At 42.4% G+C, this 24,896-nt stretch overlaps 1 protein-coding gene and 1 long non-coding RNA gene across 2 annotated transcripts; both read right to left on the bottom strand.

The window, feature by feature from the left end:
• Nucleotides 1–1,227: 1,227 nt before the first annotated feature.
• LOC127781295 (uncharacterized) lies at nucleotides 1,228–3,956 on the bottom strand. Its single transcript, XM_052308235.1, has 2 exons — nucleotides 3,484–3,956; nucleotides 1,228–2,335 (listed from the first exon to the last, which is right to left on the bottom strand). The coding sequence occupies exons 1-2, from the start codon at nucleotides 3,710–3,712 to the stop codon at nucleotides 1,374–1,376; spliced, it is 1,191 nt and encodes a 396-aa protein (XP_052164195.1). The 5' UTR covers nucleotides 3,713–3,956; the 3' UTR covers nucleotides 1,228–1,373.
• Nucleotides 3,957–12,284: 8,328 nt separating this feature from the next.
• LOC127782658 (uncharacterized) lies at nucleotides 12,285–16,944 on the bottom strand. The gene is made up of 2 exons (XR_008019215.1): nucleotides 16,733–16,944; nucleotides 12,285–12,547 (listed from the first exon to the last, which is right to left on the bottom strand). It is a non-coding gene; the product is annotated as an uncharacterized LOC127782658 (long non-coding RNA).
• Between the last annotated feature and the right edge of the window lie 7,952 nt (nucleotides 16,945–24,896).

Here is a 24,896-nt window from a genome sequence, read left to right as displayed (position 1 = left end):
ATCACATCAAAACTTTTCTACACACACAAACTTCCAACTTTTCCATTACATCGTTCCAATTTCAACCAAACTTTCAATTTTAGTGTGAACTAAACACACCCAGAAGATCAGGTAATTTCAAGGGTTGTGCTGTTTGCATACTCAGATGTTATGAGTGTGGAAGGTGTGTAGACAAGTTGGCATTCAAGGAGTCATTTTCTTTGGACTGGGTTTGCCCTAATTGTCAAGAGAAGAAGGATCTGTCTCCCCCAATGAAATAGGGGTTTGTCCCCCAACGAACACTCTTCCTCTGCTAACAGAGAACAGCGTGCAATGCTGTCATGCAAGCCATCTTAACGTATCATTTCTACTGAGAAAACAGACAAAAAAAACGATGAGTTTGTTATTCTTGAAGGCGCAGCCATCCTGACATGCTGCATTAGCTTCTTGCAAGAAAAAGAACAAAAAAAGAGTAGTTAGTTTGATTCAGCAAAAAAAAAAAGAAAAAAAAAGATTGTTTCGCTACTATCGTCTAACTGGTGACATTTCAGAGGTGAGTTTTTCCTGATTGCTTTGATGTTATACATCCCATTGAATTTAGTCTTATGTGAGAGATCATTTCCTATCTTTGGTTTGGGGTTGCTTCCAAGGATTGCTGTTCAAGAGCGGAAGCACAACGTGAACTTTACGTCAGTATTGCAGCAGCAGCTGATATTCTTGGAATGTTAAGATCGAAGATGAACTGCTCTCCTCCTCTCACGGTCTCACCAGAGCAAATAAAGAGAGGATTGCTGTAATTTACCTTATACATGCGTGCCGCAATGTTGATGTTGTGTAATTCTGAAAACATTTGTCACACTACCATGTAATTTACAACTACTTGCAGAGAAATAAATGACTTCTAACCAAACTTTTGCTTTCATGTCAATTTGTCAAGTATGGTGAATGGCCGTCCTCGTTGGTAACATGATGGGAATATCCTGGAAGCAAACAACACCTGTCGGAGTGAATTTCTGCTGTTTCGCGTAGTAGAGAATGAAAAAGAGAAGGCCAACTCAACAATTACATTTGGCAAATGAAAAGAAAAGAAAAACCAAAGTTCAGTTTGAGATCGTCATGTTGAGTTAGGCTATAGCACATAGGGGAAAAAAGCAAATTATATTTGTGCCTCTGTTTGGCTAATCTGCAAGTCTGCTTGATTCATTGCCACCTGTTTCAAGGATGAAAATCTGAGAAAACATGTGGAACTACGACAAGACGTATCATGGAACATTTTATACGCTCCAAAACCGCAGTAAAAACACCAACGGTTTGAGAACTAGTCACGCAATTAAATGTTTTTGATTGAAAGAATAAATAATCAGAATACAGTGTGCAGCCATTGGCAGAGCTAATCATGGGAAGAATTCTACATGACCGCCAATATCCTTGCACAACAACTTGGCTTCAGAAGCAAGCTTCCTGCTTCTAAAAATCACCAGGTTTGTCAACCGGTGCTTGGGCTGTGGTTCAAAGGATCTAGCTTCGGCCTCCTTACCAAGCAGCACCAGCTCCCGGGCCGGCATCACATTCCCCCACCAGAAATCACGCAGGACTTCATGGATGAGCTCCCAGTACCCGCGATCTCGAGGTACTCGGAAAACGCTGCTTCCGTTGGGAGTCCAACAGTAGAGCTCGACCCAATCTCTGCCCATTATCTCCATCAGGCCCTGCACCTGTGGCATGTAATAGTATGGCATAGCGCGCCATGGCAGAGCGAGCTCAGGCTTACCCTTGTTGAACGGGCACTTGACTTCTAGGATCCCACCGTCTGGGTCACACCCTAGAACACCATCAGGTGAAGCTCCGAGCCACCCAAAGTTGGCCTCAGTGTGCACTGCGAAGCCAAGGGAACCCACTGACCGTCCGGTGATGCTTGTGTACTGCTCTATAGCTACACTTTCATTCACCGTGCCCCAGTTCATGGCAGACCTCGCCGCATCCTCCAACTTGATTTCTGTTGATCCAAATACTTTCTCGCTCCACAGCTCTGACCGTCTGTTGCCAGCCCAGAAGCCCAAGGCAGTGCTGAAGGTGCTTGTGGTGAGCTTGTCCTTGCGGAGAGCAAACCATTCCTCTGATCGCTGAGCAACATCCGAAGAGTTCAGCTGGGAGGACACCACGAGAGCTGAAGATGGTGAGAGAGATAGCAGGGATGACTGGCTATAGATCTGCAATGATGAACCTGAGCAGCTCTGAGGAATATAGCCTTCAAAATTTCGTCTTGATGGCAAGAATGCAGGTGAGGTCAACCGCACACGAACTGTTGAGCGAAAGGCTGTTGGAATTGGCAGGAGTGTCCTGAACAAATATGGAACTGCGCAATGGTTAAACATCATGCTAAATGATGGTGCAGTCTGCATAAATATAGCATAGCTGAGAAAGCATACAGGAAGTTCTCAACAAGAATGGTTAACCTCTGAATGTGGCATACATGAAAAGCTATACTTATTTTTATATGATGAACATGCTTGGCTTTTTGCAAGAATAATGCAAGCAAGTAGCAAGGGTTTATTCCTTGCTTGATTTTAGGAAGCAGGCTTGCTTGGGGCAAGTAAAAGTCTGGACTAAAACTAAGAAAGAGATCCCAGCTTCTCAAGCAATGGAGTATACTACAATGAAGCAAACTCCAGGAAGATGAAAAACTTCAAGCTCTAACCTCTCGCGCCGGACAACAAAGATTCCATTTACAGTTCGATCAAGGGATATTTGTCTCCTGCTTCTTTTATCTATGTGTTATCAAATTATATAGGCCGAGCATACTTCAGTCAGTATTTAACATGAATCCAAGCCTCATGTATACTACTAAAACAATCTATTCAGGTGCAGTCCTGATGACGAGTGAAGCTAAATTTAAGTCACACCCCTGATAAAGCTGAAGAATTGATAAGTACAGCTATACACATGATATGAATCAGCAGGATAATTTGCACAATTTTCTGAAGGCAAGCAAGAATTTCAGAAAACGAAATTACAGCTCATTGAGAGTATTCAAATCTTATAATCCTTCACATTTCCCCTTATCTCTTCATATATCTTCCTTTCTCCCAAAATCCCTTTGGCATTTGGCACAAATACTCAATTAACTTGTATGCGCCCCAAAATCAACGCTAGGAGTGTCCTTGCCCCCAATTGCAAGATTCAGTTAACCAAAATGTACTATGCATCCTAATGGTCAATGGAGCATTTGGTTTCATTCCATACTTTGTTTTGTAGTTGCAAGCTCCTCCAGAGTTTCATGCCATTATTAAGCGTTCACTTCCCACCTAGTGAACACCAAAAGACACTATCCTAAACCCCGATCTCCCGGTACTTCACCAAGCCCGTCTAACCACGCAGCGCCCACCCAGGCACAGATATCCAGACAAAAGGCCACAAATCTTCACCCCATAGCTATCGAGGACGACATGTCTTATGGCTACGAGGGAACAACCAAGAAAAAAAAAGCTCCATCCCTTCCAGTACCTGAAGCGGCCGGGCAGGCGGCGCGCCCAGCCACGCGCAGCGGCGGCGTCCTCCGGGAGGACGCGGACACGGACGCGGCGGCGGCCGCCGGCGGGGCGCGGAGGCCAGCGGTCCGGGGCGGCGCGCGCCTCTGCGGCATATGGTCGAGCACATAGCGCGCGTCCAGTAGAGTGGCGCGGCGGCGGGAGTAGCAGCTGTGGGGAGGTGGTGCCCTTACTGCCGCTCTCATTCTGCCCCTCCTATTTATCCCCAAACAAAGCGCCGCGCCTCGCAAGCCGTAACGGGGAGGGCGCGGCCAGGCGGGGCGGGGCAGGGCGCGCCGGCGAGGGGCGGAGAGGGCGCGGCCGCGCGGGCGCTGGCGCGGCGCGCGAAGGCAGCGGGAGGCGGAGCGCCGGCCGCCGGAGTCGCGGGCTCGCGGCTCGCGGGAGCGCCGTCGCCTGTCGGGAGTGGGAGGCCGCGGGAGAGTGAGTGGAGAGGGGAGAGAAAGTTAGGTGTATAGCAAGATATGAATTGATAAGTTAGCATCTCTTAGGGCGTGAGCAATGCGTCCTGTTTTGCTCAGACTGGGGTGCCAAATATGACATAGGCTGACATAGGCTGTGTTTAGATCTAAAGTTTAGATCCAAATTTCAGTCTTTTTCCACCACATCAACCTGTCATATACACACAACTTTTCAGTCACATCATTTCAAATTTCAACCAAAATCTAAACTTTACGCTGAACTAAACACAACCATAAGAACTTCAAAAGACACAAGTTACACAATGCAATGTTACCTCAAACCGAGTCCATTCCTATTTGAGGACACACATTTAGCTACTCAGCCCACAGTGGGCGTGACCAAAGCCCACGGAGCAGAGCTCTCAGCAAATGCGAAATTACGTGCGTGCCCTCAAAATCGCGTCGTCTCTGCCCCTTCGACTCTTTCTCTCTCGCGACCGGACCCGTCCGAGCTCTCGCGATTGCGAGCGCCTGGCGATCTCCCTGCCTCACGCAGCCTCGGCGCAACCGCAGAACGGATGGCTTACTTTGGTCACACGCGCTTCTTTCCTATGGGCCCTCTCTGGCACGTGGCGCTGGCTTTTTCCATGAGCCTACGTGTGAGCTCGAGGCCAAACCCATCGCATTGTAAAAGCCCTTAGCCAAATTCTAGAGTAGTTCTAAACCTACCTGGACTAAACCTACCTGGACTACCCTTTAAGCCCTCCACATTGACAAGTTGAGGGATCTTCGGTGTACTTTTTTCTTATTCTTTTGTCCTTTTTTTTCTGTTTGACTTGTGATTTGTTCAGAATGCACGATGATGCAGAGTACTCCTTCCATTCCATATAAAAAAACTAATACTCCCTCCGTACTCGTAAAGAAGTCGTTTAGGACAATGTTTAAGTCAAACCTTGGAGATATAAATTATGAATAACTCTTGAGTTGTTGAGTTTAAAAATATAAAATTTATATGAATAGATTTGTCTTGAAAAATACTTTTATAAAAGTATACATATATCACTTTTCAATAAATATTTTAATAGAAACAAGAAGTCAAAGTTGTGTTTTGGAGACCGTGTCGCTGTCCTAAACGACTTCCTTTACGAGTACGTTTTGTGACTTATGGTCGGCTCATACTATTAGGATGTGACGTTCATATTAGGTTTATTTTTTATGGGACAGAGAGGGTATGTTATGGAATAATGGGATAATGATTACATTCATTTTGAAATATAAAATATAAAGATTCTTACTCTAAATTTAGACAAGCTATCATCAAGATTCGAAGCTAGAAATATTTTAGTGGCCTGGATATCACCAAATGCATTGTTTTCAAACGTGTTAGGCAACTTCGGCTTAGTTTTTTTTTTGCGAACATTAGCCCATAAATTTTCCCTCAAACCTTTCTATACATATGAATTTTTGCCTCATCCAAATAGTTTTGATCGTGAGTTGACTTGTAATTTTCCTTCAAAATGATTATGGCTGCTTCCAACCTATGTTTGGGGGTAAACTGATATGTTCCACGCAGAACAACACAGGAGGTTAGTGAATGATTAATTAAGTATTGACAATTATAAAATTGAAAAATGAGTATATTTGATTTTTTTTTTAAAAAATAAACTTATATGTAAAAAGATTTTGCAAAACACACATCATTTAATAATTTGGAAACGTGATCACGGCAAATGATAGAGTTGCAAAAGCTAAATGAGCTTTCAAACTGAGCCTATATTGCCCTTATCTCATACTTGTATGCTAGCCTATTTGGGAAAACAAAATTCTCAATGTGAAAAAAGACTCATTTGTAAAATAAAAAAAGATGGTAGAATTATTTGATCACAAATTTGACAACTGAAATTTAAATCTTTAAATAAATTTCAGACCGAAATTGATGGAATGTGGACAATATTACCACCAAAATTTAAACCCAAACAAAACAAATCATGGTTTTTAATTTCTTGGTGAAACTCCTGTATGTGTTTAATCAAATTCTTCAAAATTTGGCTAAAAGTTTCAATTTTCAAATTTGGCATCAAATAATTTCGTTCCCTTTGATTTTATTTTAAAGCAAAACCATATTAAGATTTATAGTTTCAAATAAGTTGCCTTTAAGGATGAGAGAAGGGCAAGATAACCATTTTAGAGAAATCTAACTATCAACTCACAGTCAAGTACTCCCTCCGTCTCACAATGTAAGTCATTCTAGTATTTCCCACATTCATATTGATGATAATGAATCTATATATATATATATATATATATATATTGATTATATATATATATATATATATATATATATATATATATATATATATTCATTATCATCAATCCCTCCGTCTCACAATGTAAGTCATTCTAGTATTTCCCACATTCATATTGATGATAATGAATCTATATATATATATATATTGAATATGGGAATATTGATTATATATATATATAGATTCATTATCATCAATATGAATATGGGAAATGCTAAAATAACTTACATTGTGAAATGGAGGAAGTAGGTATATAAGAAAACAAAATAAAACTTACGGGTATATAATGGATGACGCAAAATTCAAGAGCATACAAGATATTGAGAAAAAGAAACTCATGTGCATATAGGGATTTTTCCCTTCTTTTTGAGATTATTTATTGGGTTATTGAAACGGATATTTGTCCCATGCATTGAAAAATAAATTTTTTTCAAAAAAAAACTTTATTCTACTATTAATTCGTTAGGGAAATTTGTTAGATTAAGTCTTATTTAAGTTGTAATTCGTTCAATAAGATCAACAAGGAGAAATGAATCTAATATCTCTCTCGTTTTTCTTCCCACTGGTGTGCCCATCCCCTCTCTGCATTTCTTTATTTCTTGGATCTGTCGTCTCCGTGCCTCGCCGGCCGTGGGGACTACGGCCTCGCCCGCCTGTCACTCATCGCTACAGCCTTCGCTCTTTGCCAGGGCGTGACACTGTCTCAAAGCAAAGAAAAACCAAGCATAATCAAATTTTGCGCTAAATTTGCTGTGGCTAGTAATCTGACAAATAAGGACAGAACAAATCGTCAAGTATTTCTAGGTCATGCTTCATCCCTTCATACACACACAGCACTGCAAGCTGGGAAAATAATGAATTGTTGCGGTTTTGCCAGTTCATTAAGCATTCCGGTGATAAATTCGAGTCAACCACATAAATCCATAAGAAATGCCTTCCAGTGAAAAATGTTTGTTTTCCTGTGTTTACAACCAGTCACCCAACATGCTCTTGTTTGAAATTTGTTTCTTTTGTACAAAAAGAATCAGTAAGCCAAACCCAAAGACTTTAAAAAGATATTATTTAGGGACATGCCTCCTCTATCAAATTCGCAGCGCGTTACACCTAGACAATACTTTGCTCCGATCAGCTACAGCTAAAATTTGTGGTAGTCAGGTTTCAGCACCCATATTGCATCATTTGCACATCCTTGCAACGTTGCTGTTGGCTTAAGCAGGTTCTCAAACAGAAGCATATCCATGGATAGAATGTGGTTCTTGTTCTTAAAAAAAGAGTTCTTGGCATGTTCAGCTATGCCCATTGAGCTGAATGAACCACCATGCAGTTGTATGAAGGTGTAGATTGGCAGATTAGGACTTCAGGATGAACAAGTATCTTCCTAGTAGGAGGTCTTAAAACAGTTCAGCAGGGAACAGTGCTTTGCCATTTGAGCACCCACATAAAGACAGAGAATGGTGCTCCAACAGCACCACAGCACCAGCTCATCCAATGATCCCGTCCATGTAGCAACAGAAAAATTGTTACAACTTTTGAGTATCCATAATAGGTATAAACCTTAAAAGCTTCAGCTTCCCTTTATGCCGCCTGTGAAGCTTCTGCTTCTTCTAGGCGCAACTTCTGGTAATCGTTAGCATGCATTATGCCATCATGATTGATTGCACTCTGAGAGAAGTAGAAAAAAGGGTATCATTTTCAGAAACAAAAATTGACGCAAATTATTCGTGTTAGAGATCATAATTTTTTTGCTTACATGAATGCCCTCAGCACAAAAATGACTCTTCAAAATGTTGGGTATTTCGTCCATGCTTGGATGAGCTCAGCTGAGTCTCAGACTCTCAGTCCCAGAGGTTGTCAGAGCAGCCAAAGCTGCGCATAGCTGATCTTATTGCTTTATTTGGAATTCCGGTATTGACATCTTCAGACAGTTGGCTGAAAATATTTGATTGATGTTTCAGTTCAATCATTATTGCCATTGTCTTGTAGCGTGAACAAATCCTTCACATCTCTAGCTTAAAAAAAATCACCTCTGCTAAGAGTATTTCAGTACTTCGTTTCACAGGAAATTCTTACATACCTGGTGATGATAGGCTTTCTCCTCTATCGTCACACCTCTAATTTTCCCCGTAGTCTATACCACAGATAATTTAAGGTGGTAAGTATGGTATTCAAATACAAATGCAAAGGAAATTGGAATTCAAACGCAGAGGGGGTTCAAATGCAGGCCTCCATTGCTGCTATCGTGATTAATCAATGGAAAAAAATAATTTGATCATACAAAATTTCAAAAAAGCAAAGCGCCAATGTCTAGCGCTGCCTCCACCAGGAGACCCGACTGTATGTATGCCGTATTTGACATCTTAACGTGTATGGATGGATGCAACCTAACCGGCAGGCGCCTGCCGTACCCCGTAACGGGAGGGGACCTTATGACTGCTCCATTTTTATTTTGTACAGCAGAAGGTGTCCGCCAAACCGTGGCCACGGTGGGGATCTGTCCGCTATATCTAGTCGGTGTGGGTGTCTCCGGGGAGGCGACACAACAGACTCCACCAGAGTTTATAAAGAGGTCGCTCTATCGCAAAATGAGCGAGGTAGGACAAAACTAATTGCGGGATGGATTCAACGCGTCGCGCAGACCAAGCTAGGAGTAGAGACAAGGCCAACCTGCTCTCAGCGGAGGCCCGGCGGCGAGGGCGCCGTTGATCTGGCCGGAGCTGAAGCTTCCTGCCGCCGTCGCCGATGTCGCGGAGACTACTGCCGATGGATGCGGGTCCTCCAGGAGCAGAGATGGCGCATCTGTAGCTGGCTGCTTGCCGCCGGACGTCGGGAAGCGCCGCCATCGGGAAGGAGAGGGACGGCAGGACGGGAAGCGAGATCGAGCCTTCCATATAAGGTGGGCCATGTGGTAAGATTACCATGAGTCCAGTTCATGTCCTCCAGGCCCAGTTCACGGCTGGGCAGTTTTGCCTTTTTTTTTCTTCTTTTTTTTTTAATGTTTTCCCCAAGGATTGTTGTTTCTTGTATGTGCTCAAATTGGTATTGGGGTTGTTTGGTTAGTACTAGCCATTCCGTCCCAAAATAAATATACCAATCTAAATAAGAATTTGATATAAGCTATGACAACAAATGCGGGCAGGTTATATCAAATCCTATTCTAGATTCGTTTATTTTGTGACTGATAAAGTATGCACTATGTGTTTCTTTTTTTTATGATCACATACACTCGACCGTAATTAGTCCTAAATATGAGCGCCCATATTACTAATGAATACGAGCATTTGTACTACCACTTTGAACCCAAGTGGACAAGTATTACCGCAAGAAACCTACCTACGGTTTGTTTGTTGTATCTTCAAAATTTTAAAAATACATCGGTTTGTTTGTTGTATCTTCAAAATTTAAAAAATGCATCAATGAATTTTTAATACGATTATAGAGTTAAGCTTAGGGATCTAATTAATACACCCTCGTCTCTACCCCTATACACAACCTATTTGTACCACCACAGCTACGAGCTTGGGGCGCTAAGATTTGGCCACCCTAACCCACGTGTTGATGCAAAAAAACACACACTGGCCTGGGAGATCTACTTAGCTCCAGTGTAGGTCCAAAGGTTGATAATATGCGGCGTGCCAGTCAGTTTGATCCTACAATTGACAAGACATGTAAACAACATATCAAATAGCTGATTGACTGACAAGCCAATGGAGTAATTCCAGTCGATAGCCGATGTCAATGGGGTTTTGAGTAATCGGCTATATGTCCTATGTAAATAATGATGCAAAGACAATCGGCTGATGATAATAAAATATAAAAATAATATAATCCAATAGAAACCAATCGGCTAATAATAATATGAGAGTGTAAGTACTTATCCGAAGGTTAAAGCATACATCGGCTGGAGGTCCGACGTCATAAAATCTAAACGATTAGATAAACAATGAAACCTTGTCGTCACTGGCTAAATCCAACTTGTATGCAATCCTTATAAGCCGATGCAATATCCAGATAATTCATCGGTTGAAACCCCGATGAAACCCTTATTAGCAATCGGGAAGCATGCAAGAGATTATGGTTCTAAGCACGACTTAGTAGATCAAACTTAACCTATGCAACACTAAGTATGTAAAGAAACACAATATCTAGACAATCAAACCCTTGACTGATTTCTCAGGGTGGTAGATGTCTAAGCTAATTTAATCTAGCAAGGCAATTTAGTCGATACCGGTAGAAACCCTAAAGCGAGAAACAACCGATAGAGCTAAATCGAGATGCTAATACTAGATTAACAGATATATATGATAAATTGGTAGGCAAATATATCATTCAAACCAGAGCAATCCAAGAGGTAAAATGTACTGATGCAGCCATGAACGACGCCAACGTAGACAATATAATTGCCTAGGGCGGCGGAAAATTGGATTTACCCCTTCCCCGGAGATCGAAAACCGGTGCAGCCCCACGTCAGGTGCCAAATTCCGCAGTGATAAATAAAAAGTGGAAAAGGTAAAAGGTGGCGATGCGCCAAATTGTATTGATCGTGGAGATAGTTTACAATGACCCCAGGTGTCCATATTTATACCCATGGGTAGATACTAGTACTTGTAGGACAAGAAAGAAACTTTTCTAAAGATAAAAGGAAACTAACAAACTATTCATAATTAATAGATAACTTGCCACGCCGCATCCTCCTTGAACTCGGTCACTTCTAGATAAGTTTCCTTTAATAGATTAATTTCCTTAACTGAATATAGCATGAATCCGGCTATTGACAACGTGATAATTCTCTTAGGGACTTACCAAATTTCACTATTATAAACCAATCTAGGTAAGAATCTGATAAAAGCTATGACAACGAATGTGGATAACTATGACAACCCCCTCCCATTCCCCCACACCCCCACCTCGGCGAGTTCACTGGCGGCGAACTCCGCCGCCTCTGGCGTCCCCCTACTCCGCCACCTCTGCAACGAACTTTCCCCGTCAGCGGCCTCTCCCCTCTCCCTATCGGTGCCTCTCCACTTCCGGTGGCGTGGAGCTCGGCGCTGGGCGGAGTGGCGACAGCGACGACATCCTCTCCCCTCTCCCCTTCCGCGACCACGAGCTCCACCACGAGCTCCAGATCTAGCCTAGCGCTGGGCGGCGAGGGCGGAGGTCGATCTTGGCGGCGCAAATCGGGTCGACGAGCTCCCCAACAGCGGTGCAGAGTGAGAGGCTACAGCCGCCTGGCTTGAGGCGGCGAGGGTGGAGATGTACCTCAGCGGCGCAAATTGAGTCGATGAGCTCTCCGGCGGCGGCGCAAATCGAGTCCACGAGCTCCCCGACGATGGTGCGGAGTGGGAGGTTGCAGCCGCCGTCGAGCTCATCCGGCGGTCATGGAGGCTTCCGCCATCGAGCTCATGTGTAGTGGTTGTATGTGGCGAGGAAGTGGCATGGAGAACGGCTTTTTCATCTTTACATGTGCCCTTTTCATCTTTTCCAGACGAGGAACTCGCCTCTTTGTTGAGGAACGAAAAGCTCTGCGAAGGTGCAAGAGCCCACACCCTCTCTCCTCCACGGCATCGCGAAGTCTACATGGTGGGACGGAACGCTCCAGTGTGGATGCCTGAGCCAATGCAAAATACTGTAGTTCCTCTGTATTTTACTCTTCAACGTAGAGGATCTATAGTATTTCAGTAATACTATAATCTTTTTTTTCCTTGTCTTGGACTCTTCTTAAAATCTACTTTTCACCGTAAACTCAAAATTGGTAATTTTCACTTCAAATTTATTTTTTTTCCTTTTTGCATTTGTGGAATGAAATGCTCACTACTACATGATAATCAGCTCTTGCTTCGTTTACAGCTGCAGCAAACAACGATTAATCGGTGTCGTGAACATTTAAAGAAAAATCTTTAAATCAGGGAGAAAAAATGATCAAAAGAAAAAAGGAACAGAACTCCAGCCAAGGGCGTCTCTACAGACACACCATACTTGGTAATAGGACAGGTGAAAATCACACGTTGAGCTGCATCAAGCAAATTTTTCATTTTACTACGGAACATCAAGCAAAGGAAAAACAACTTTCAGAACATATTTTCCCATTAATTTCAAAGTAAAGAAAAAGGGTTATACAAACTCTGCTGCAGTCAAATACTGTTTGCCGTGACTAACGGTGTTCGTATTTGGGAAGTATTGATTGCTCATATTGACAACAGAGACATCATCAGCTTGACAGGGCAAATACCAGCAAAAATACTTTAGATAGCATGTACAAATCTTGTGCCGAGGCATCCTCAACAGCACCCCATTCTCTCCCATAGTATGAAATCTGAACCTGCACGGACAAACAATAAGTTTCATGTACGAAGCAAAGTTTTTGGACAAAAAAACATTTTGAGATAGTTTGCTCGATGCGGTAACAAACGAGCATGTAAAAGCAAATAAATTTTTTTTTTGTTTCTTTAGCCAGCCAAAGTTCCTAGCAGCTCAAGCCTCCACATGCAATGGTGAGGTGACATGCATCTGTAACCATGGCCCTCTCAACTTGTAACTTGCACTTCAAATGGTACCCCTGCATATGTAAATGACCTAGTTCACCTATATTTCCATGAGAAACATCAGGATAGCAAACCTGTGTCACAATCCAGATGATGCTGAGGATTGTCAGCAACAGCGCAACAAAATTTGAGCAATGGTTAGGGAACAAAATATGAGCGGCTATAGATTTGAAAAGATAAGATAGATTCATACATTTTTAAGCAGTTCTGTGTTCAAGACAATCTGCTCCAGTTAGCTATATATCTCTGGTTTCACTATAGCTGGAGCCTGGCCTTCAATAATGCACTACAATTTCACATTTTCACTTGACTTACAATAGAAACCTTCCTGCTTGGGGTGTAGTGTAGCACATCGCAGTTACGCCAAGATTTACTCCAACTACCATGGTCTTTGACTACCGAGTGATCAGTACTGCTTTTTAATATTGAAACAATTTTTGAAAAAAAAATTTATTATGTGAGCCAATCAAATTATCATGTTGTATTTGTCAAGTGTGGAATGATGATGTGTTTCTGTTTTAAATGGCTGCAAACAAGTGACATTTCTTAATCTTCAGCGCTACAATTCGCCCTAACTAGTAATATAGTGTCGCCATATATAGCACACTCAAAGAGCAACAGTTTTGAAAAATTATTGCAATAAATTGTGAAACTGCCTCTGTGCTTTGATTGGTTAGGATGTCATTTTCTGATACATTGCCATCATTCGGTTCAATTTTTCACCCCTAGACCTTCCTGCGCAACTCATTGCATGACTTGTCCAATGTGTTATTTGTCACCCTGGAAAATTGGGGACTTGCTTGTACTGACATGTTGCTTCCATACCGTTATGGTACGGCTACGCCCAGAAAAAAAAAAATCAAGATTATTCACTTTACATCAGTAGTTGACTAACTTGATACTTTCCCTTTCCCAAGTCCAGGTCCAGCTCAACGTTCTTGTGAGTTGTGATTATCCCTGACGTGGTGTTTTAATTCATGTGCACATAATAGGAGGTTTTTGTGTCATGAATTTATTCCCTTACATGAGAACCAAGCAGTACATCTTGCAGAGCCCAAGGGAAGAACCTCCTCTGGCCAAACAATGCCCCCTTATATGATCCCTCTGTGCCTGATTCCCTTCATCATCCAAGCTAGTCATTCCATGGGAGCTCAGATCAACGAGACAACCATTCCTGAAGGTTCTGAAATCAACATAGCTGGCCCCCAAAGTTGGGTCTCCCCCTCAGGGCGCTTTGCGTTTGGCTTCTATCCTGAAGGAGAGGGATTCTCCATTGGTGTGTGGCTTGTCACTGATCCATCCAGGTTCATCATGTGGACAGCCTTCAGAAATGATCCCCCGGTTTCTGGTGGTTCAATTCTGTTAACCGCTGGTGGTTCACTTCAATGGATTCCACCTAATCAAGGATTCCAAGGGAAGGTAATATCTGCCGCCCCTACTTCAGCTACTTCTGCTGCTATCTTGGACACCGGCAACTTTGTGTTGTATGACGCCAAAAAACAGGTCGCATGGTCTACCTTTGGTACTCCGACAGACACCCTGTTACCAGGGCAGAACTTGCCTCCTTGCAATCAGCTGTTCTCAAGTGTCTCTGACACCAACCATGCCATAGGAAAGTATCGCATTTCCAACCAGCCAGATGGCAACCTTGTGATGTATCCGATTGGAGCGATAGATCCTAATAGTGCATACTGGAATACTGGTACTTATGCACAAAACTTTCTTCTCACTCTTACACTGGATCCCAATGGCACACTATGGTTGTTCAACCGAAATAGTCCATATAGAATGGTGTTGTTTCTGACTAATCAGTCATTAAGTGCCTCCCCAGAATCAGAGAGCTACTACCATCTGACATTGGATGCTGATGGCATACTGCGACTCTACTCGCATGTGTTCTTCAAGCAAGGAGGAGCGCCCAAAACAAAGGTTGAATGGTTGGTGCCACCGAGCAATGATCGCTGCAGTGTTAAAGGTGTTTGTGGTCCAAATAGCTTCTGCCAAGTAACTAGTAGTGGAGAAACCAGATGTTCCTGCCTTCCAGGGTTTGAATTCTTAAGTGCTAACCAAAGCACTCAAGGTTGCCGGAGGGCGCAGACTGCCATTTTTGAGGTAGACACGTGCTCCACAACATCATGAAACTGAATTTGATGAGGAGAGCATTGGCATCTGACCATACTCTTTCCATGATCTAGAGTTGTCAACAAATGGCTATGCTGAAGAGCTAGGAATGGGTGCATATGGCACAGTGTTCAAAGGTGTTCTAACAAATAGTGGGAACAAGGGCATTGCAGTGAAGAGGCTTGAGAGGATGGCAGAAGATGGGGAGCGAGAGTTCCAACGGGAAGTGCGTGCGATCGCACGAACACACCATAGGAACCTGGTGCGTTTGCTCGGGTTCTGCAACGAAGGTGCGTATCGCCTTGTCTATGAGTACATGCCAAATGGCTCCCTTGCCAATCTTCTCTTCAAGCGCGATGCAACACTACCTAGCTGGAGCAACAGAATTGCAATTGCGCTGGATGTGGCTAGGGGGTTACAATACCTGCATGAGGAGATAGAGGTCCCTATAATTCACTGCGACATCAAGCCAGAGAACATACTGATTGACAGCTCAGGAATGGCAAAGATCGCAGATTTTGGCCTGGCAAAGCTGCTGATAGGGATCCAAACCAAGACCTTCACCGGTGTCCGGGGCACGCGTGGCTATCTCGCACCAGAGTGGAGCAAGAACACAGCGATCACTGTGAAGGTAGACATCTACAGCTTTGGCGTGATGCTTCTGGAGATCATAAGCTGCAGGAAGAGCATGGCACTTAAGTTGGCCGGCGAGGAGTGCAACATCTCTGAGTGGGCCTACGAGTACATGTTCTCAGGTGAAATGAAAGAAGTGGCAGCCGGCAAAGGTGTCGACAAGGTTGAGCTGGAGCGGATGGTGAAGATCGGCATTTGGTGCACTCAAGATGAGCCAGTGGCACGGCCTGCGATGAAGAGTGTCATTCAGATGATGGAAGGAAGTGTGCAAGTTCAGCGTCCTCCACCACCGGCATCATTTTCACAGTCACTACGCTGAAATCATCCAGAGTATTTCATGTCCTATACTCCTATTGTCCTAAGTCAGAAGGCAAAGGATGACAAATCATCCAGAGTATGATCGAAATTGTGCGTCTTACGGCAAAACTGCTAGCAGTAAGGGCATATCAAAACATCAATGTATCTCCTCTGCTACCTATCTTAATGTCTAGTTGGGTGTTTATTGTAAGATTCTTTCAAGAAATTAAACTTCTCTCGGCTAAATACACTGTTTTTGGAGTATTATATATGGAGTATTCGAACTATGTATCCAAAGGATGGAATGATCAAATTGCAATTGGTTCGATTAACCCATTAGTAGCAATGAGTTGAACAGAGAAAAAATGGTCAAATTGCAATTGGTTCGATTAACCCATTAGTAGCAATGAGTTCAACAGAAAAAAAATGGTCAAATTGCAATTGGTTCGATTAACCCATTAGTAGCAATGAGTTCAACAGAAAAAAAATGGTCAAATTGCAATGAGTTGAACAGAGAAAAAAATAAATCTAATGTTAGAAATTTCAAAAAGCCAAGCGCTAGTGTCTAGCGCTGCCTCCACCGAGAGACCCGACTGTGTACCTCTTATATGGCATCTTTTTCGGCAGGGGGTCGCCTGCCGTGGGGATCTTTTCACTGCTCTTTTTTTTTTTTTTTTTTGCAGCTGGCCGGCAGGACGGTAGGGCGGATACACGCCCTACCGCTGCCCATTGCAGTCGGGGTGGGTGTCCCTGGGGTGGTGATGGAATAGAATCAAATCGAGCTAATAAACAGGTCGTGTTGTCTCAGAATGGGCGATATGGTACAAAACTCGTAACCGGATGGATTCAGTCGGAGCCAAAGAACAGCGCGCAGAGCGACCTAGGGCTAGGAGTAGAGGTGCGTGGCATACCTGCTCTCCACCCCACGTCGAGGGCGCCGTCGATCTGGCCGTGCTGGTGAAGTTTCCTGCCGCCTGGCCGTCTCCGGCAGCAACAGAGAGGGCGCATCCCAAGCTGGCTGCTCGCCGCCGGTCTGGGGGAAGCGGCGGCGTCGGGGAGAGTGGAGAGACTCGGGAGGGAGGAGACATCGAGCCTAGCTCCCATCGGTGACTCAGGTATACTATGCAGGATGCTGGGCCATGACCTAAAGGACGATTGAGTCCATCCTTCTAACACATGGGGCTCGAGACGAAGCTTTGCCAGGCCCAGTTTGCTACTGGGTTGATTTGTTTTCTTTCGTTTTTGAAAGGAATAAGTTTATTTTCGGTCCCTTAACTTGACAGTACCAGATACAATCGGTCACTGGACTGTGGTCCCAGGTGATTTGGACAGTGGTTTTAGCCGACGTGACACACTACGTGGCTAATTTGACTCGGTTTTCATCCAACGTGGCATATGAAACAAAATTTAATAATTTGAAAATTAAAACAAAATATATGGGCCCATGTCAGTCAAAAAATAATTCCCAGATGGCCTGTTGAAGCTGAACTCAATTAGAACAACCGTTTGGGTTTCTCCATTCATAGTTCTAGTTTCCTTCAATCCCAAAAAAAAAAAAGAATGCTGGTTTCCTTTAAATATACATTTATCCATTTAGTTTTACATTTCTTTTTTTTTTATCTTATGCATATGTCACTTGTGAATATCTATATCTATACCTACTTAAAAAATAAGTAAGGCTTTTGGGGTTTTTTCGTCCATCGTTTTTTTACCGCACACAATTTTTTTATCCAATTCGTTTTGGTTTTTCTGCCCGATATTTTTGCACGCGTGGTTTTTCCACCCGGTTTTTTCGCGGTTTTTTTTTATTCGTTTTGTTTTCTGCCCAGTTTTTTTCGCATGCGCGGTTTTCTCGCCCGGTTTTTGTCTGATTCATTTGGTTTTCTTTTCCTGGTTTTTTCGTCTGATTCGTTTTCTTTTCACGCGCCGCTCCTCTCCCTTGCCACTGCACCACGCCTCGCACCACTCCTCTCCTCTCTCTCTCTCCCGCCGCCGCGCCGTAGCCGCTCCTCTCCCCCGCTGAGCTCGCCATAGCGCCGACCGTCTCCTCTCCTCCTCTCCCATCGCCGTTGTCGCGCTGGCCGAGCTCGCCGTCGCACCGACTACCTCCTCTCCCACCGCCTCCATTGCGCCGGCCGCCTCTCTCCCCTCTCCCGCCGCCCCCGATCCGCCGCCGACCGCCTCTCTCTCCCTTTCCTGCCACCGCCGTCCCCGCTCTGCCGCTAGTCACCTCTCCCCCCCCCCTCTGCCGCCGCATCCGCTCGAGAGAATCAGGAGAGAAGAGAAGAGGAAAAGAAAAGAAAGGAGAAATGTGGGGCCCACACCATTTGCTCTCACTTACATGTGGGCCCTACATATTAATTTTAATTATTTTTGCTGACTAGGATGCCACGTTAGTGAAACCAGGCCTCTATACTGCCTCGGAACCTTTTTTTTGACGATTTTACATAGTTTAGGGGTACACGGTTAGAGACCTTAAATAGACTCGGTGTAAAGTTGAGGGACGCCGGTGAACTTATTCCAAATTGATACTAGGATTGTTTGATTTGTTGCTGGATAACTTTGGCTATGCTCTTTTGTATCTTCATAATTTTAATCTTAAATCAATAGGGTTTTAGTGTGACTATGTAACTAAGGTTAGGGCTCTAATTGATCCACACCCTCGTCTTTGCCCCTTTGCATAATCCATTTGTACAAATTATGGCAAGTCTCACGTCAAATTTGTAACGATAGGGCTCGACATACATATAGAAAAATATATGAGCATATATCATGTTTAGTTTTTTTTTTCAGTTTTATTTTGTATGTGTTCGGATTTGACGTCTCTATATATGTTCTGTAGTTTAATATACGTTGTTTCCACTTTCCAGTGGTGGAGCCAAGTGTAGGATAGCTTGAGTTTGAACCCGGCCGTACACGTTCCAGAAAATTTTCTTAACACTAAATTCTACAGCTTAGATTTTGAATAAAAACAAACTATATTTCTCAGCCTTTACTCTCGTAAAATGCTGCCGCTTATCATTTCTATTTTGATTTGGTGGTGTGAAGACCCATTTTATCGGAAACTACTTCATATTTGACAAAAAGCATGGCTGAAGATAGACTAGACAAATTAGCACGCCTACTGACACTGAATTTTGTATGTTTTCTTAGAACTTCTTTATTTCCCATTTAAACTTCTGCAAAGATCATACATTTGAAAGTAGTGGGAGTATTGTGTGTAATTGACATGTAGTTTTACTTGTACAAAGTGAATTTTGAATGTGTTTGACAATTGAGGATAGACATATCTGAGAAATAAAGGTGTATTTTTTTTAATGAAATCCTTAAATATTTTTATGTTTTCTAAAATTTCTAGCTAAAGTTAGAGCAAATCGATAATTTCAATAGGAACAGTTGCACTTTTCTTTCTTAGTTATGCTTATTTCTGCTGCTAATTTTCTTTTTTTAAAAAAAAACACATATGCTCACAATGTTGCTGCTTATTTTCTAGAGAAAATCTCCTATGTACCCATGAAAATTCACCTAATCTCTTTTATACCTCTGAATTTTGCTCAATCCCTTACATACCCCTGAATTTTAGTTTGGATCTCTTCCATGCCCTTTCCGCTAGTTGACCGTTAAATTCTTTTGAAAAAGTCCATTTTTCCCTTTGCTATGAAGAAACATAATAAATTAATGAAGTACATTGTTGAAATGTAAAAATTTATTGGATGAGACTATTATATTTATGAGTCTGTGATGCACCATATTATTTGTGACAAATTTCATTTTACATATGATATAAAAAGTTAATACTTATTTATTAGTTATTAAAAGTTCATTTATGTAGCATATGTGTTTTCATAGTAATACAACAAATTTATTTATTACTATCAGAACAAATATGCTAAAAAAATCTTTTAATAACTAATAAATAAGTATTAATTTTTTATGTCATATCTAAAAGTATATTTATCGCAAATAATATGGTGCATAGCTATCTCATAAACATAATAGTCTCATATAACAAATTTCTATGCTCCAACAATATACTCTATTAATTTATATGCTTCTTTATACCAAAGGGCAAAATGGACTTTTTGTTAAGAATTTAACGGTCAACTAGCGGAAAGGGCATGGAAAGGATCTAAACTAAAATTCAAGGGTATGTAAGGGATTGAGCAAAATTCAAGGATACACATGAGATTTTCTCTATTTTGTAGTATATGCCTGAACCTAAAATTATTATATTTTTCTTTCTTCTTCCCCCGTTATGCTGTCTGCTAGGCCAATTGGCCCATTTAATGAGTACAGTTTGGTTCATAGGCAAGGTTGGTTCATAGGCAAGGTTGGATAGGATATGGTTATTCATACTTGCAGGGATGTGGTGGTCCAGTTTTTTTAGTTGTGTGGATATAGCCATCCAGTTTCTTGTTTGGTTAGGTGGATGAGAATAGATTGTATGAAAACAATAACATACTAATTGATAATAAAACATGTTAATTATCATTAATATAGCCATAATTTATACTAATTAACAACATAACAGACTAATTATATCTAATCAACACTAATTTTGATAAGTTAATTACTAACTAACAACAAAATACATTAAATGATTGCTAATCAATTACTAATGATCAAGATTAGCAATTGTGGATATCCTCATCCAGCATCTCCGTGGAATACTCTCTCTCCGGGCCGTATTATCCATCCTGCCCACCACCCAAACACACTAAATTAAAACTGTATCGCCATTTCCCATCTAGGGATATTCCTCCAACCAAACACACCTTTATCACTACACCAGGCCCATACAGACCAAACTGCACTTCTGCAGTTCTGCTCGTGCCAACCAGCCGCAGGTCACGCAGCAGGGTGCCAGATTCCTCCATATATGGTTTTGGATTCTTTTTATTTGTGTCCCTGACAACTCGAATTTATCTTTATAGGCACCACGTGGACCAATCAAATGATGACATAACATCCAACATTAGATGTATAGATATATTAGAGAGGCAACACACCAGTGATTTGGAGGAGAAGTTCCTCTCGAAAGGAATAGTCATTTAGTAGAAGAGATCATGGGCTCCAAGCCCTCCAAGTTTAGTTGTAAATGGGCACCACTCTTTGATTCTCTCGTGATGCATATATACATTACGAAGAATGTCAAAATATAATTACTGGTGTGAACATGAAGTTATGGTTGTTTGGTTTCATTCATCAAGGTTCAAATCTTTATGTCCATATACACATCTCGCATGTGTATTTTAATTGGTGCAAAGAGGCAGACATTCTATTTCTCTTGTTAAAAAAAAAATCAAACTCTAACCATGTGTTCGCCATGCTTTATACCTTCCATACAAAACTTGGGTCATAAATGTGAGCTGCCAAAGTGATCTTAATGGTTTAGAAGTAAGTTGCTTCCTAACATGGCTCCTTTAAACCAAGATGAAATTAAGAAGCCCTCTTCCTAGTTGCGGGCTAGGAAGGGACATGCATGTGCGACTAACCATTTGTGGACACACACAACCAAGTAAAGCCCTCAAATCCACTCATATTGTTGTAGGACAGATAAGGTTGACAACACACCCAGGTTTTGTCCATGTTGATGATCAATTAGATTGGTTGTTCAACTGTCCCGATTAACATCTTCAAAGCAAAGCTTCCAACAGACCAACAGTACATTGAATGAACCGAACAAAACAGAAGAGAATAGATGGTTTCTTTGCATTCAAGTTTTATTGTACCATTTCGACTCATTTGTATTCAAGTTTTACGGAACTTCTTGATTAACTGAAAACTGGGCTAGGTATACTTAGCCCGACCAATCAGATATGACTATTCACCCTTCTTTTTTCACCAATTAACTAGGAAAGTAGCCCGCGCATGCATTCGTGTGGGGATGCATATATTAGTTTGTTTCAAAAACACATCAAAATCTAAATTAAAAGTAAGGTGTTTTTCCTTTACTCTAATTGAATGTTCATTGGCACTCTTTCGTTCCATAAGTAATCTCGATTTTTACCGCTGATGAATGTATTTTATTATAACGTCAAGCTGGACATCCCTCTAATAGGTTCAATTGCATATAGTTTACAAAATTGGAGGAAATATTAACTCGGTGATATTTGACACCATAAAATATGATGAGAAATGCTTGAAAAATTATTATGACATTGGTTATTACATATCAGCATCATGTACAATCAATGGTTCATGTAAGTAAAGGAATACAACGGCGAAAATGGATCGTAAATTGGATGTATAATTTAAATATGATGAACGTTCAAAGACAATGCTTCTATATTTTATTGGATTACTACTCATGGGTTTTCTTCTAGTTGTCTTGCTTAACACTGTTGTTGTAGGTGATTGGCCCTATGTCTGGCTCAATTATGAATTGATTCCAAAATTTTAGTGAATATGGTCCCATGTGACATGTTTTTAATCAAACACATAGTAGTTAAATAGTTTTTCTATGTAAACATGTTGGCACATTATCCAATTGCATTGTCCAGAGAGAACAATATGCCTTTAAAGAAAATGTAACAGCCAAAGAGGTACCGAGAAACACATGGAAAAATGTTCACTCGAACAACAATCCTTTGCAAACATTGAGTTATTATGGGATTTTGATATTTTCTCCTTATAAGATCTAATTTAGCTATGTATGTTTGTGAGGAAGTATATGATGGAATAATATATGCTGTCAAATTTCTGTGTTATTGTAAAGACTATTTAATTTGATCAAGAATGATAAGGGAAGAGTTAGAATATGGCTCCGCGTCATTCTTTTAATCAAACATAGTTAGATGTGATTTAATATTTTCCCTTTTATGCTTGAGGGTTCGGGACTTGGGGGTAGGGTAGGATATATATGTGAAAAGTGTTTTTAGTTATCGCGCAATCCAAGTACGCTTTAACGCTTTTTTTTTGTTACATTATAAATTTATGATCAAAGTTACACAATTTCAAAGCCGTGAAAATAATCAAACATAACATATTTTGAACTCAAACGGACTACTTCAACAACTACCCCCTCACCATTTTCACTGCCAATCAAAACAATTAAATGCGAGAAAACAGGACAACTCTACTAAAAAAACAAGTTTGACCAATGTTTGGCCTTCTATTTTTCCAGGCGAACCAAAAAGATACTCTCTTATAGCCGTTTGTGAAAATACCTAAAGAACCTCTAAATTTAGATCCGCCTAAAAAAAATCATTTTTTAGACGAACCCTTTAAGAGATCCTTTATTTTTATAGGCGAATCCCTTAAGAGGTTCGCTAAGAAAAAAAAATAATTTCTGCAAGCGGGACCTTAAGTGATCCACCTACAAAAAATACGATAACACTATAAAATTTGATAAAGTCCCAGCGCCATCCTTCACTTCTCTCCCTCTCCCTCACTTTCCTCTCCTTCCCCTCTCCCTCTCCCTTTCCCTCTACCTTGCACGGCGGCGGCGCCGGTCACAGCCGGCGCCAGGCCCTCCCCTCCCTCTCCCTCCAGCTCCCCTTCCTTCCCTCCCAGATCCCGCGGAGGGGAGAGGCGTCAACGATGGAATGGCCGGAGGGGGGATGGCGGTGGCGGTGGTGTGGCTCCCTCCCAGATCCGGTGGAGGGGAGGGGCATCGGTGGCGGTGCAGCTCCTCTCCCCTCCCTCTCCCTCTCCCTCCCCCTCCTAGATCCGGCGGGAGGGAGGAGCACCTGCGGCGGCAGTGCGGCTCTCCTCCCTCTCCCTCCCAAAACCCTAACCAGTTGTGCTCAAGAGCACAAGATCTGGTGGGAGGAAGGGACGTTGGTGGTGGCATGGCTAGAGGTGTGGCGGCCATGCGGCTCCTCTCCCCTTCCTCTCCCTCTCCCTCTCCCTCCTAGATCTGGTAGGGGGCAGGGTGTCAGAGGCAGCGCGACCGGAGGGGAGGGCGGTGGCGGTGCGGCTCTCCTCCCTCTCCCTCCCAAAACCCTAACCGTCTGTGCTCGAGAGCACCAGATTCGACACTGGCGGCGCTCTTCCCAAGCGTGCGACGGTGTCGACGGCTGAGGGCTGTGACAACGACGACGGAGACCTCGAGTGCACGACGACGACGCCAGGCAGCATCCACCACGGTCAGGCTCGGCTCCCGGCCTCCATCTCCTACTGCTCCTCCAGTCCTCTTCCCTTCCCTCCGAGATCTAGTGTGCGATGCAATTTGTGAATTTGGAATCGAATTTGTGAATGTGAATACTATGAAAGTTTTGTGATTGAACTTAGGGGTTTGATTGAGATTCGATGCCTGGATGAGGAGCAGTATACGCTGCGGATTTTTTTATCACTGAAAATAATTTTTCCAGGCGGACTGTATAACCAAGCCGCCTGTTAAAATTGATTTTTCCAGGCGGACGATATAACCTGGCTGCCTGGAAAGTTGATTTTCACAGGCGCCCGAGATGTTCGACTGCGAAAATACCGGATTTTCGTAGGCGACGTGTCTGGCCGCTTACGAAAACCTTTTTTAGCCGCCTACGAAAATGATTTTTCCAGTAGTGTACTACTAAAGTTAAAAAACAAAAAGATAATGGCAAACCTAGGGCGGGAGACCGGGACTACTACTCCACGAGGTACCAATGGTCAACAATCTGGATCATGCGTATGCATCTCCCTCCCATAGTCTGCCTAACGTCATACAACACGTTGCGTGGTTACTGCAGACGTCATGCGTTTCTGCACTTTAATTATTATTACTACGACTCTTCCATCTCCATCTCTCCATCCTCTTTCCCGGATCCTGCTTTGGATTAATTAATAAACTCATTAACAAGGCAAATAAAAACGCAAAGCGATCGCATTAGCCCCCAGTTGCGCTTCTGACTTGGATCGCAGCTTCTGCAAAAGCGCATGATCATATGCCGGGCTTTACTTAGCACTTGCACAAGTTGAGTTGCACTATCCATCAGATTTGACTTATCTCCTAGCTCCCACGTAAAGTACCACTAGTTAATAAGAAATTAAGTACTTTTACAAACGAAATAAAGAATTAAAAGATGCTCAAATCAAATCGATCGATACGGCCTTGATACACTCTAAAATATACTATTTTTTATGATTTTCCTT

Source organism: Oryza glaberrima, chromosome 8 (genome assembly GCF_000147395.1).
Source record: "Oryza glaberrima chromosome 8, OglaRS2, whole genome shotgun sequence".
Lineage (NCBI taxonomy): Eukaryota > Viridiplantae > Streptophyta > Magnoliopsida > Poales > Poaceae > Oryza > Oryza glaberrima.
Note: the sequence above shows the minus strand (reverse complement) of the source record. Positions and strands in the feature narration are given on the sequence as shown.